This window comes from Emys orbicularis, chromosome 20 (genome assembly GCF_028017835.1).
Source record: "Emys orbicularis isolate rEmyOrb1 chromosome 20, rEmyOrb1.hap1, whole genome shotgun sequence".
NCBI classification, from domain to species: Eukaryota; Metazoa; Chordata; order Testudines; family Emydidae; genus Emys; species Emys orbicularis.
In genome coordinates, this window is record NC_088702.1 from 23,760,093 (window position 1) to 23,773,214 (window position 13,122).

The 13,122-nt window shown below is 66.7% G+C and overlaps 1 protein-coding gene across 1 annotated transcript; it reads left to right on the forward strand.

Moving 5' to 3' along the window:
* The first annotated feature begins 1,749 nt into the window (after positions 1 to 1,749).
* GSK3A (glycogen synthase kinase 3 alpha) lies at positions 1,750 to 10,319 on the forward strand. The gene is made up of 11 exons (XM_065419966.1): positions 1,750 to 1,960; positions 6,793 to 7,046; positions 7,132 to 7,215; positions 7,429 to 7,539; positions 7,625 to 7,755; positions 8,052 to 8,155; positions 8,242 to 8,339; positions 9,245 to 9,340; positions 9,549 to 9,735; positions 9,806 to 9,907; positions 10,258 to 10,319. Exons 1-11 carry the CDS (start codon positions 1,750 to 1,752, stop codon positions 10,317 to 10,319), a joined length of 1,440 nt encoding a protein of 479 aa, XP_065276038.1.
* Positions 10,320 to 13,122: the final 2,803 nt, after the last annotated feature.

The following is a 13,122-nucleotide window of genomic DNA, read 5'->3' on the forward strand; positions in this document are numbered from 1 at the left end:
GGGGCTCTTGGACCCCTCATGGCTGGGGCCAGCTGTGGTGTCCTGGCAGGGGTGGGGGCCTGCAGCCCTAGCCCATGGCTCTGTGTCTGTCCACACCCACTGCTGGCCCCATGGCCCCTACTCTGCCCACTGGCCCCCACTCCCTGCCCAGGGTCACTGATAGATGCTCTGGGTCGGGGGGGCATGGGGGGAGGATGCCTGGACCCCTCCCCTGGGGCAGTCCCCATCCCGTGCTAGGCACCCGGCCGGATTCATGTCCCAGGAATACAAGGACCCATCGTTAACCTGGGGGACTCACGGCTGGGGGCTTGAACTGGGGGGGGGGGGGGCAGTGCTGCGACCCTGGGGCTGGTGGTCCCGGGGCGCGGGAGCCCCGTTCTGGTCGCCCCGGGGAGCAGCTGCCCCCAGTGCGGGCGGCCGGACACAGGCCCTTCCCTCACCTCCCCATCCTGGTGAGGGGGATCCCCCAGCACCGATCCCTGCGCAGGACGCCTGGGTTCCGAGCCTGGCTGAGGGCGGGATCTGGGATCCCGGACGCCTGGGTTCCGAGCCTGGCTGGGGGCGGGAGGGGGGGGATCTGGGATCCCGGACGCCTGGGTTCCGAGCCTGGCTCGGGGCGGCGAGGGGGGGATCTGGGAGCCCGGACGCCTGGGTTCCGAGCCTGGCTGGGGGCGGCGAGGGGGGGATCTGGGAGCCCGGACGCCTGGGTTCCGAGCCTGGCTGGGGGCGGCGAGGGGGGTCTGGGAGCCCGGACGGCTGGGTTCAGAGCTTAGCTGGGGGCGGCGAGGGGGGGGATCTGGGAGCCCGGACGCCTGGGTTCCGAGCCTGGCTGGGGGCGGCGAGGGGGGTCTGGGAGCCCGGACGCCTGGGTTCCGAGCTTAGCTGGGGGCGGCGAGGGGGGGATCTGGGAGCCCGGACGCCTGGGTTCCGAGCCTGGCTGGGGGCGGCGAGGGGGGTCTGGGAGCCCGGACGCCTGGGTTCCGAGCTTAGCTGGGGGCGGCGAGGGGGGGATCTGGGAGCCCGGACGCCTGGGTTCCGAGCCTGGCTGGGGGCGGCGAGGGGGGTCTGGGAGCCCGGACGGCTGGGTTCAGAGCTTAGCTGGGGGCGGCGAGGGGGGGATCTGGGAGCCCGGACGCCTGGGTTCCGAGCCTGGCTGGGGGCGGCGAGGGGGGTCTGGGAGCCCGGACGCCTGGGTTCCGAGCTTAGCTGGGGGCGGCGAGGGGGGGATCTGGGAGCCCGGACGCCTGGGTTCCGAGCCTGGCTGGGGGCGGCGAGGGGGGTCTGGGAGCCCGGACGCCTGGGTTCCGAGCTTAGCTGGGGGCGGCGAGGGGGGGATCTGGGAGCCCGGACGCCTGGGTTCCGAGCCTGGCTGGGGGCGGCGAGGGGGGTCTGGGAGCCCGGACGCCTGGGTTCCGAGCTTGGCTGGGGGCAGGAGGGGGGTCTGGGAGCCCGGACGCCTGGGTTCCGAGCCTGGCTCGGGGGAGGCGGGCATTGTCTGATGGTTTTACCCGCAGGCCGGGGAGCGGGCGGGTTTCCTAGGGTGCGGTTGAGGAAACTACATTTCCCGGCGGCCCCCGCGGCAGTGAGGGGGCGGGGCCCGGACTCCGTTTCCCGGCGGCCCCCGCGGCAAGGTGGGGGCGGGGCCCGGACTCCGTTTCCCGGCGGCCCCGGCGGCAGGGAAGGGGCGGGGCGGGCGCGGCGCAGGCGCACTCTGACTAGCCCCCCGCCCCCCCCCCGTCCGGCCTCGCCATGAGCAGCGGCAGCGCCGGCCCCTCCCGGCCCCGGACCAGCTCCTTCGCCGACGCCGCCGGGGGCGGGGCCCCCCCCGGCCCCGGAGCCCCCGCCCCGCCCGGACCGCCCCCGGGGGCCGCGCCGGGCGCCAAGGCGGGGGCGGCGGGGCCCGGGCCGGGGGGGGGCGGCGGCGGCGTCGGGCCCTTCCCGCCGGGCCTGAAACTCGGCCGTGAGTGGGGGGGGGGATCGCAGGGGGGGCTGCGGAGTGGGAGTCGGGGGGGGGGAGGAGCAGGTGTCGGGGGGGCAGAGGAGGGGCTGGGGGAGGAGTGTATGAGTGGGGTACTAGGAGCGGGAGGACCCATGGGGGGGCTCAGGAAGCTGTAGATGGCCCGAAGGGGTTCACAGGCTGTTCGGGGGGTGGGGGGCATTTCTGAGCAGGGCAGGGAGTGAGGCTGAGTTGTAGAGAGGGAAGAGGTGCTAGAGGGGGGGGGGCAGGAGAAAGGGGAGTGGGGGAATCCATGGGGGGGAGAGAGGTGCTAGAAGGGGGGGGGCAGGAGAAAGGGGAGTGGGGGAATCCATGGGGGGGAGAGAGGTGCTAGAAGGGGGGGCAGGAGAAAGGGGAGTGGGGGAATCCATGGGGGGGAGGGAAGAGGTGCTAGAGGGGGGGGGCAGGAGAAAGGGGAGTGGGGGAATCCATGGGGGGAGGAAGAGGTGCTAGAAGGGGGGGCAGGAGAAAGGGGAGTGGGGGAATCCATGGGGGGAGGAAGAGGTGCTAGAAGGGGGGGCAGGAGAAAGGGGAGTGGGGGAATCCATGGGGGGAGGAAGAGGTGCTAGAAGGGGGGGCAGGAGAAAGGGGAGTGGGGGAATCCATGGGGGGGGAGAGGTGCTAGAAGGGGGGGCAGGAGAAAGGGGAGTGGGGGAATCCATGGGGGGAGGAAGAGGTGCTAGAAGGGGGGGCAGGAGAAAGGGGAGTGGGGGAATCCATGGGGGGGAGAGAGGTGCTAGAAGGGGGGGCAGGAGAAAGGGGAGTGGGGGAATCCATGGGGGGGAGGGAAGAGGTGCTAGAGGGGGGGGGCAGGAGAAAGGGGAGTGGGGGAATCCATGGGGGGAGGAAGAGGTGCTAGAAGGGGGGGCAGGAGAAAGGGGAGTGGGGGAATCCATGGGGGGAGGAAGAGGTGCTAGAAGGGGGGGCAGGAGAAAGGGGAGTGGGGGAATCCATGGGGGGAGGAAGAGGTGCTAGAAGGGGGGGCAGGAGAAAGGGGAGTGGGGGAATCCATGGGGGGGGAGAGGTGCTAGAGGGGGGGGCAGGAGAAAGGGGAGTGGGGGAATCTATGGGGGGGAGAGGTGCTAGAAGGGGGGGCAGGAGAAAGGGGAGTGGGGGAATCCATGGGGGGGAGGGAGAGGTGCTAGAAGGGGGGGCAGGAGAAAGGGGAGTGGGGGAATCCATGGGGGGAGGAAGAGGTGCTAGAAGGGGGGGCAGGAGAAAGGGGAGTGGGGGAATCCATGGGGGGGAGAGGTGTTAGGGGGGGGGGCAGGAGAAAGGGGAGTGGGGGAATCCATGGGGGGGAGAGGTGTTAGAGGGGGGGGCAGGAGAAAGGGGAGTGGGGGTATCCATGGGGGGGAAGAGGTGCTAGAAGGGGGGGCAGGAGAAAGGGGAGTGGGGGAATCCATGGGGGGGGGGAGAGGTGTTAGAAGGGGGGGCAGGAGAAAGGGGAGTGGGGGAATCCATGGGGGGAGGAAGAGGTGCTAGAAGGGGGGGCAGGAGAAAGGGGAGTGGGGGAATCCATGGGGGGGAGAGGTGCTAGAAGGGGGGGCAGGAGAAAGGGGAGTGGGGGAATCCATGGGGGGGAGAGGTGTTAGAGGGGGGGGGCAGGAGAAAGGGGAGTGGGGGAATCCATGGGGGGAGGAAGAGGTGCTAGAAGGGGGGGCAGGAGAAAGGGGAGTGGGGGAATCCATGGGGGGGAGAGAGGTGCTAGAAGGGGGGGCAGGAGAAAGGGGAGTGGGGGAATCCATGGGGGGGAGGGAAGAGGTGCTAGAGGGGGGGGGGCAGGAGAAAGGGGAGTGGGGGAATCCATGGGGGGAGGAAGAGGTGCTAGAAGGGGGGGCAGGAGAAAGGGGAGTGGGGGAATCCATGGGGGGAGGAAGAGGTGCTAGAAGGGGGGGCAGGAGAAAGGGGAGTGGGGGAATCCATGGGGGGAGGAAGAGGTGCTAGAAGGGGGGGCAGGAGAAAGGGGAGTGGGGGAATCCATGGGGGGGGAGAGGTGCTAGAAGGGGGGGCAGGAGAAAGGGGAGTGGGGGAATCCATGGGGGGAGGAAGAGGTGCTAGAAGGGGGGGCAGGAGAAAGGGGAGTGGGGGAATCCATGGGGGGGAGAGAGGTGCTAGAAGGGGGGGCAGGAGAAAGGGGAGTGGGGGAATCCATGGGGGGGAGGGAAGAGGTGCTAGAGGGGGGGGGCAGGAGAAAGGGGAGTGGGGGAATCCATGGGGGGAGGAAGAGGTGCTAGAAGGGGGGGCAGGAGAAAGGGGAGTGGGGGAATCCATGGGGGGAGGAAGAGGTGCTAGAAGGGGGGGCAGGAGAAAGGGGAGTGGGGGAATCCATGGGGGGAGGAAGAGGTGCTAGAAGGGGGGGCAGGAGAAAGGGGAGTGGGGGAATCCATGGGGGGGGAGAGGTGCTAGAGGGGGGGGGCAGGAGAAAGGGGAGTGGGGGAATCTATGGGGGGGAGAGGTGCTAGAAGGGGGGGCAGGAGAAAGGGGAGTGGGGGAATCCATGGGGGGGAGGGAGAGGTGCTAGAAGGGGGGGCAGGAGAAAGGGGAGTGGGGGAATCCATGGGGGGGGAAGAGGTGCTAGAAGGGGGGGCAGGAGAAAGGGGAGTGGGGGAATCCATGGGGGAGGAAGAGGTGCTAGAAGGGGGGGCAGGAGAAAGGGGAGTGGGGGAATCCATGGGGGGGAGAGGTGCTAGAGGGGGGGGGCAGGAGAAAGGGGAGTGGGGGAATCCATGGGGGGGAAGAGGTGGTAGAAGGGGGGGCAGGAGAAAGGGGAGTGGGGGAATCCATGGGGGGGAGAGGTGTTAGAGGGGGGGGCAGGAGAAAGGGGAGTGGGGGAATCCATGGGGGGGAAGAGGTGCTAGAAGGGGGGGCAGGAGAAAGGGGAGTGGGGGAATCCATGGGGGGGGGGGAGAGGTGTTAGAAGGGGGGGCAGGAGAAAGGGGAGTGGGGGAATCCATGGGGGAGGAAGAGGTGCTAGAAGGGGGGGCAGGAGAAAGGGGAGTGGGGGAATCCATGGGGGAGGAAGAGGTGCTAGAAGGGGGGGCAGGAGAAAGGGGAGTGGGGGAATCCATGGGGGAGGAAGAGGTGCTAGAAGGGGGGGGCAGGAGAAAGGGGAGTGGGGGAATCCATGGGGGAAGAGGTGCTAGAAGGGGGGGCAGGAGAAAGGGGAGTGGGGGAATCCATGGGGGGAGGAAGAGGTGCTAGAAGGGGGGGGCAGGAGAAAGGGGAGTGGGGGAATCCATGGGGGAAGAGGTGCTAGAAGGGGGGGCAGGAGAAAGGGGAGTGGGGGAATCCATGGGGGGAGGAAGAGGTGCTAGAGGGGGGGGCAGGAGAAAGGGGAGTGGGGGAATCTATGGGGGGGGAGAGGTGCTAGAAGGGGGGGCAGGAGAAAGGGGAGTGGGAGAATCCATGGGGGAAGAGGTGCTAGAAGGGGGGGCAGGAGAAAGGGGAGTGGGGGAATCCATGGGGGGAGGAAGAGGTGCTAAAAGGGGGGGCAGGAGAAAGGGGAGTGGGGGAATCCATGGGGGAGGAAGAGGTGCTAGAAGGGGGGGCAGGAGAAAGGGGAATGGGGGAATCCATGGGGGGGGAGAGGTGCTAGAAGGGGGGCAGGAGAAAGGGGAATGGGGGAATCCATGGGGAGGAAGAGGTGCTAGAAGGGGGGGCAGGAGAAAGGGGAGTGGGGGAATCCATGGGGGGGAAGAGGTGCTAGAAGGGGGGCAGGAGAAAGGGGAGTGGGGGAATCCATGGGGGAGGAAGAGGTGCTAGAAGGGGGGGCAGGAGAAAGGGGAGTGGGGGAATCCATGGGGGAGGAAGAGGTGCTAGAAGGGGGGGGGCAGGAGAAAGGGGAGTGGGGGAATCCATGGGGGGAGGAAGAGGTGCTAGAAGGGGGGGCAGGAGAAAGGGGAGTGGGGGAATCCATGGGGGGGAGAGGTGCTAAAAGGGGGGGCAGGAGAAAGGGGAGTGGGGGAATCCATGGGGGAGGAAGAGGTGCTAGAAGGGGGGGCAGGAGAAAGGGGAGTGGGGAATCCATGGGGGAAGAGGTGCTAGAAGGGGGGGCAGAGAAAGGGGAGTGGGGAATCCATGGGGGAGGAAGAGGTGCTAGAAGGGGGGGGCAGGAGAAAGGGGAGTGGGGGAATCCATGGGGGAGGAAGAGGTGCTAGAAGGGGGGGGCAGGAGAAAGGGGAGTGGGGGAATCCATGGGGAGGAAGAGGTGCTAGAAGGGGGGGGCAGGAGAAAGGGGAGTGGGGAATCCATGGGGGAGGAAGAGGTGCTAGAAGGGGGGGCAGGAGAGAGAGGAGTGGGGAATCCATGGGGGGAGGAAGAGGTGCTAGAAGGGGGGGCAGGAGAAAGGGGAGTGGGGGGAATCCATGGGGGGGGGGACAGGTGCTAGAAGGGGGCGGGCGACAGGAGAAAGGGGAGTGGGGTGGGGGCTCTGGAGGCTGAGGAGAACGGGGGTGAAGCTAATTGGGGGTTGGGGTCAGGCTCTAGGGTCCCATTCGGGGTCAGGGGGCTGGCGGGTGGCTCTGTCATTAGATTTGGGAATCAAGTGTTGGGGTTCAGGGCCTTGGGTGAGCCCCCCACTTTGTACCCCTTCTCTCTGCTGGGGGTGAGATGCTGAATGGGGGGGCTACCGGGGGTGGGGATTGGGGGTTCTCATGGCAGGATTTCTCTGGTTCCTGGGCTTCCTCTCCATGTTTCTAACCCCCCATCCCCAGGGCCCAGCAGGAAGGAAGGGAGGGGCAGTGTTGGGGTGCTTTGGGGGGGTCCCTGGTGTGTTTCTAGTCCCCTGTCCCCAGGGGCCAGCGGAAAGGGCAGGGCTGGGGGGTCCCTGGCCGTGGCTCTAAACCCCCCCACATCCCCAGGGGACAGCGGGAAGGTGAGCACGGTGGTGGCCACGCCCGGCCAGGGCCCGGAGCGCCCCCAGGAGGTCTCCTACTCGGATATCAAGGTCATCGGGAATGGTTCCTTCGGCGTGGTCTATCAGGCCCGCCTGGCCAACTCTGGGGAGCTGGTGGCCATCAAGAAAGTGCTGCAGGACAAGCGCTTCAAGGTGAGCATGGGGGGAGCGTGAGCCGGGGCGGGGTCCCCCATCCTTGCCGGGCTCCCTCGCTCACCCCGTCTGTGTCCCCCCCCAGAACCGGGAGCTGCAGATCATGCGCAAGCTGGATCACTGCAACATCGTGCGGCTGCGCTACTTCTTCTACTCCAGCGGGGAGAAGGTCAGGGGGCACCGGGGCGTGGGGGAGGACGGGTCCATACAGCTGGGGGGAGGGGGGAGGTCTGGGGGGCGGGGTGCATCCTGGGTTCCCTTGCATCCTCCCTGTGTGAAGAGTCTGTGGGGTGTGTCCTGGGTCCCCTCACCCCCAATGGGGAGGGTCCATGAGACTTTGCGGGGGGTCCATGGGGTCTCCTCTCACCCAGCCCCGTTGCAGAAGGACGAGGTGTACCTGAACCTGGTGCTGGACTTCGTGCCCGAGACGGTGTACCGCGTGGCACGCCACTTCACCAAGGCCAAGCAGCCCATCCCCGTCATCTATGTCAAGGTGAGCCAGGAGCCAGCCACGCAGAGGTGGGGGGCTGTGGCAGGCGCCTCCGGGCTGGCTGTGACTATCTCCCCCTTCCTGCCAGGTGTACATGTACCAGCTCTTCCGCAGCCTGGCCTACATCCATTCCCAGGGGGTCTGTCACCGTGACATCAAACCCCAGAACCTGCTGGTGGACCCCGACACCGCCGTGCTCAAGCTGTGCGACTTCGGCAGGTGGGAGCTGGGGCCCCCTGGTGCGAGAGCTGTGCAAAGGGGGAAGGGGTGGGCTCGTGGGACAGTCTCTCCCTGAACAGCACGGGCCTTCATGTGACTGGCGAGACGTACGGGGAGGGGTGTCCGCCAGGCAGAGCGCTCGGGCAGCGGGTGAAATGGTTGGCCCCACACATGGACCGAGGGCCGACATGGGGTCTGACCCGGCCATAGCGCACCCGTCTGGCCGAGGGACAGGGGGTCTGGACTGGCGCGGGGGGCAGGGCTGGCCCACTCACCGTGGGCGGTTGGTCTTGCAGTGCCAAGCAGCTGGTGCAGGGCGAACCCAACGTCTCCTACATCTGCTCCCGCTATTACCGCGCCCCTGAGCTCATCTTCGGGACCGACTACACATCCAACATAGGTGAGCTCCCACCCCTCCGTCACCTCTGCCCCGCGCACAGCGAGGGAGGGAATCCAGGAGTCCTGACCGCCCCTGTCCCTCCCCAGATATCTGGTCAGCGGGCTGCGTCCTGGCCGAGCTGCTGCTGGGTCAGCCCATCTTCCCTGGGGACAGTGGAGTGGACCAGCTGGTGGAAATCATCAAGGTAGGAGATGCCCCCCCCTGCTCTAACCCACGAGACCCCACCCCCTCCCAGAGCCAGAGAGAACCCAGGAGTCCTGGCTCCCAGCCCCCCCTGCTCTAACCCACGAGACCCACCCCCCTCCCAGAGCCAGAGAGAACCCAGGAGTCCTGGCTCCCAGCCCCCCCTGCTCTAACCCACGAGACCCCACCCCCCTCCCAGAGCCAGAGAGAACCCAGGAGTCCTGGCTCCCAGCCCCCCTGCTCTAACCCACGAGACCCCCACCCCCCTCCCAGAGCCAGAGAGAACCCAGGAGTCCTGGCTCCCAGCCCCCCCTGCTCTAACCCACGAGACCCCACCCCCCTCCCAGAGCCAGAGAGAATCCAGGAGTTTAACCTCCTGGGTTCAATTCATGGAGGTTGGAGTGGCTATCAGCCAGGATGGGTAAGAATGGTGTCCCTAGCCTCTGTCTGTCAGAGGGTGGAGATGGATGGCAGGAGAGAGATCACTTGATCATTGCCTGTTAGGTTCACTCCCTCTGGGGCACCTGGCACTGGCCACTGTTGGCAGACAGGATACTGGACTGGATGGACCCGTGGTCTGACCCAGTACGGCCGTTCTTATGTTCTTATGAGTGCTGGCTCCCAGCCCTCCTGCTCTGACCACTAGACCCCATTCCATCGCAGAGCCAGAGAGAACCCAGGAGTCCTGGCTCCCAGCCCCCCTGCTCTAACCACTAGACCCCACTCCCAGAATGGGGAGTCCTGGGCTGGACTCATTGAGGGGGGCCTTACTGGGAACATAGGGGCCTTCATTCCAAGGTTTGCTGCAGGCATTGCAGAGGGGTCAGGAAATGCCCCTTGGGAGTAGCTGGGGACATGGGCTCCCCCAGGAACCGGTCGTAATGGGTGCCCACCCTCCCCGCCCAGGTGCTGGGGACGCCAACGCGGGAGCAGATCCGGGAGATGAACCCCAACTACACAGAGTTCAAGTTCCCCCAGATCAAAGCACACCCCTGGCTGAAGGTATTGGGGGAGGGAGGGGGCACTGCCTTGGGGAAGCTCACAGCTTCAGGGCATGGCTCAGGACAAGGGGGCGTGACTGTGTCTGGGGATGACCCCAGGAGAGGCTGTGTCCTGGGCTGAGCTGGGCGGGGGCGGGGCTGTGTCCTGGGCTGACCTGGGTGGGGTTTGGTGTGGGGCTGTGCCCGCGGTGATCCCCCTGGCCCCCCAGGTGTTCAAGCCGCGCACCCCGCTGGAGGCCGTCTCGTTGTGCAGCCGCCTGCTGGAGTACACGCCCGCCACCCGCCTCTCCCCGCTGGAGGCCTGCGCCAACGCCTTCTTCGACGAGCTGCGGGAACCCAGCGCCCGCCTGCCCAGCGGGCGTGACCTGCCCCCCCTCTTCAACTTCAGCCCTGTGGGTGAGTGCGGGCACCGGGAGGGGGGGGGGGTGCCCGGGGCCGTCTGACCCCTCTGCTCTCTCCCACACAGAACTGGCCATCCAGCCCTCGCTCAACCCCTCGCTCATCCCGCCCCACCTACGGGCCCAGACCAGCTTGCTAGGGTGCGCGCCCGGCACCCCTGCCACACACGGTGAGTGCTGGGGGGGCGGAGTGGGGTACTGTGCTGGGAGCCTGGGGGGGCCAGGACTACCCCACCCACACACACAAGCAGTTCTCCTGGGCTGGGGAAAGGAGCAGGTCCTCTCCCCCCTATGCTGGGAATGGGGTGCTCCACCCCCTTTCCTGCAGCCTGCTGGGGCGGGTCCAGGTGCCCCCGCTGCCCTAGGGCATGCTGGGAACAGGGGGTGGAGCCGGGCAGGTGACCCTGCCATGCTGCTGGGGGGGGGGTCTGGGTGCCCCCGCTGCCCTAGGGCATGCTGGGAGCAGGGGGTGGAGCCGGGCAGGTGGCCCTACCACGCTGATTGTTCCGTTCCCATGCAGGTGCTGACAGGAGCCAGCCAACACCGGGGGACGGCGCGGGACCCATCGCCAACGCGTCCTGAGGGGCTGGGCTGGGGGGCAGGCCCCCTCCGCACCCCTAGGCCACCCCATGGACTTGTCTGAACTGTGAACTGGGTGGGGGCGGTGCCCACGGACCACACGGAGCCTGCTTCCCATTGGCTGGGGGGCAGCCAGTCAGATGACGCTGCCCCTTGCTAACCCACCAGGCCTCAGTGCGGGGGGGCGCTGGTCACGCTGCTTTCCCAGCCCGACCTTCTCAAGGGGCTGGGGGCCAGGGGGCTCGGGCCCCCTGGATTTTAAGTTGCTTTTGGTTTTTAACATCCCACCCCACTGCCCCCCTCCTCTTCTATGCTGCTGTCCTGCGTGGGGCGCAGGGCCTGGCCCCCCTCATAGGGGAGATGGGTGCCCCTTCCCCCGTGCCAGGGGTCTCCAGCACGTGGGATCCTGCAGTGGGTCAGGAGTGGATGGATGTCTGAACATGGGGTGTCCCCCGGGCATTCCCCCCCAAAAGCCCCATGATCAAGGCTCTCTCCTTGGTGGGAAGGGCACAGCTCTGTGGGGGGGGGGGGGGGGGAGTTTTTATTTCCCCTCCTGCCTGCCCCCCCTGTAAATACCCCTCCCCGTAAACCAGTTTCTTTTACCGATCGCTGTGTACATAGATGATTTTTTCTTAATCTGAGTGCCCCCTCCCCCCCCCCCCCCCCCCCCCCCCCCCCGGAAATGTGTGTTAGTTTCTCTTACGTTCTGGCTCTGTACAGGCACCCGGTTCAATAAATTATTGGCATGAAAAGATGCAGGGGAGCGTGGGGCTGCTGGGGGACCCCTGGGCTGGCTCTTGTGGAAGCTTATTTCACTGGGCTGTGATTCTGTCCCTGTTTGTGTGGGGGGGGTGTCTGCCCTGGGGAGGGGGGCGGGGGCTGGCAGCTCATCACCGCTGCCCCATGCTTGGCCCTGGGGACAGTCTTCCCTGAGGGGGAGGGGGAGCATTCAGCCTGGCCTGTTGCTGCAGTTCCTCTGGGTTAGGCTGTGGGTGCCCCTGGATCCTGGGGGTGCAGAATGAGTGGCCATCTTGCCACCCTGTTACAATCCAAGCTTGGGGGGGGGGGGGTAGTAAACCACTGAGCCTGAGCCCCTGGTGGTGAGAGAGGGGAGCTGCCCTGCTGGTGCCTCTGCCTGGGTCTGGGGAGAGCCTGTGGGGGGTCAAGGGGGGGGGTGGCTGACATTGTGGGGAGCCTGTTGCTGGGGGGACTGATGGGGTGACACTCCGTGAGTCTGTTGGGGGGGGGGGGAGGAGATGATGGGGTGACACTCCGTGAGTCTGTTGGGGGGGGGGGGAGGAGAGCGGGACTGACAGGGTGACACTGCCTGAGTTTGTGCCTGTTGCTGGGGGGACTGATGGGGTGACACTCCGTGAGTCTGTTGGGGGGGGGGGGAGAGCAGGACTGACAGGGTGACACTGCCTGAGTTTGTGCCTGTTGCTGGGGGGACTGATGGGGGTGACACTCTGTGAGTCTGTTGGGGGGGGGGGGGAGAGCAGGACTGACAGGGGTGACACTGCCTGAGTTTGCGCCTGTTGCTGGGGGGCTGCCCAACTCCAAAGGTTAATCTGTTAATGCCCCACCCTAGGTCTAATGACCATGGAGCTGGTGCAGCTCATGGGTTAACCTGTGGCCCCCCCCCCCCCCACACACACAGGGGCAGAGGAAAAGGGGAGCAGCTCCCCTCAGCACCAGTTCTCAGGCTGCAGGGACAAGAGTAGGGTCACACCGGAGGGGATCACTTAGTGCCCCTTGGCTGCTCCAGCACCATGGCAGGGGCCCTTCCCCCCAGCAAGTAACCGGTGAGAGCCTTGGCCTCTAGCACTGGGAGATGGCGCCTTGCACAGGAACCGCAGGCGTCAGGACTCCTGGGTTCTCTCCCTGGCTCTGGGGGCTAGTGGGTTAGAGCAGAGGGGGTGGGAGCCAGGACTCCTGGGTTCTCTCCCCAGCTCTGTCCTGCCTCAGAACCCTTAAGGGTCAGTCTCCCCCATGATGGAGGTGGTCACCCAGCTGAAGGTGTGGGTGGTGCCCGACATGCTCTACAGGGAGTGTGGGGCACCCTCCAGCCAGGTCCAAGGCTGGGCTTGCTGCTCCCCCCTTCTCCATATGCCAAGGGTTGGGGGAGGCCCTGGCTCTGGGGCTAGCCCAGGAAGGGGGGGCCTACGCCGGAGCTGAGGTCACAGACTGCTTGGCCTCTCCAAACAGGTCTGGGGCAGCAGCCTGCCCCATTTCTGCCCCCCCCCCCCAAGCCAGTTCCTTGCCCTGGGGGCAGATGGGAGCTAGTGCCCCCTAGAGGGGACGGGCCTCATATCCCATTCCCTGCCTTCCTGAACCAGTCCCCCCATCTCCTTGGTGCACACCAAGCCATACGGGTCCCATGCTGGCATCCCCCCCAGCCAATCCCAAGTCTGTTGCACCTGCCCCACTGCCCAGCCCCACACCCTGGCAAAGAAAGGGGCAAAGGGTGGTACAGATTTGGCAAGAAGGAGCAGCTGGGGGGCAGGGGATTCCTACTGAGACCCCTTCCCCTGGCTGGTTTCTTGACACCCCCCCCCCCCCCCAGCCCCCTTCCAGAGCAAGATTCCCTCGAGGGAAGGGCCCAGCCCCTGGTGCCAGTCCCCCAGCTGGGGGGGAAAATAACCTTGGAAGGCTCCAGTTTAAAGCCCCGCCCATCCCACCCTGCTATAGGGGGTGTGCCTGGAGAGCAGGGGGGGGGGGCAAAAGGACACGCTGCCCCCATACCCAGACAGCAACCCCCCCCTCCCTCCGTGCCAGGATGAGACGCAGCGGGGGGGCCGGGCAGGCG

Coding starts and splice junctions, on each gene's coding strand:
- GSK3A (XM_065419966.1), top strand. CDS start 1,750: ATGAGCAGCGGCAGCGCCGGCCCCTCCCGGCCCCGGACCAGCTCCTTC. Junction 7,216..7,428: donor TCTACTCCAGCGGGGAGAAG/GTCAGGGGGCAC, acceptor GCCCCGTTGCAG/AAGGACGAGGTGTACCTGAA. Junction 7,540..7,624: donor TCCCCGTCATCTATGTCAAG/GTGAGCCAGGAG, acceptor CCTTCCTGCCAG/GTGTACATGTACCAGCTCTT.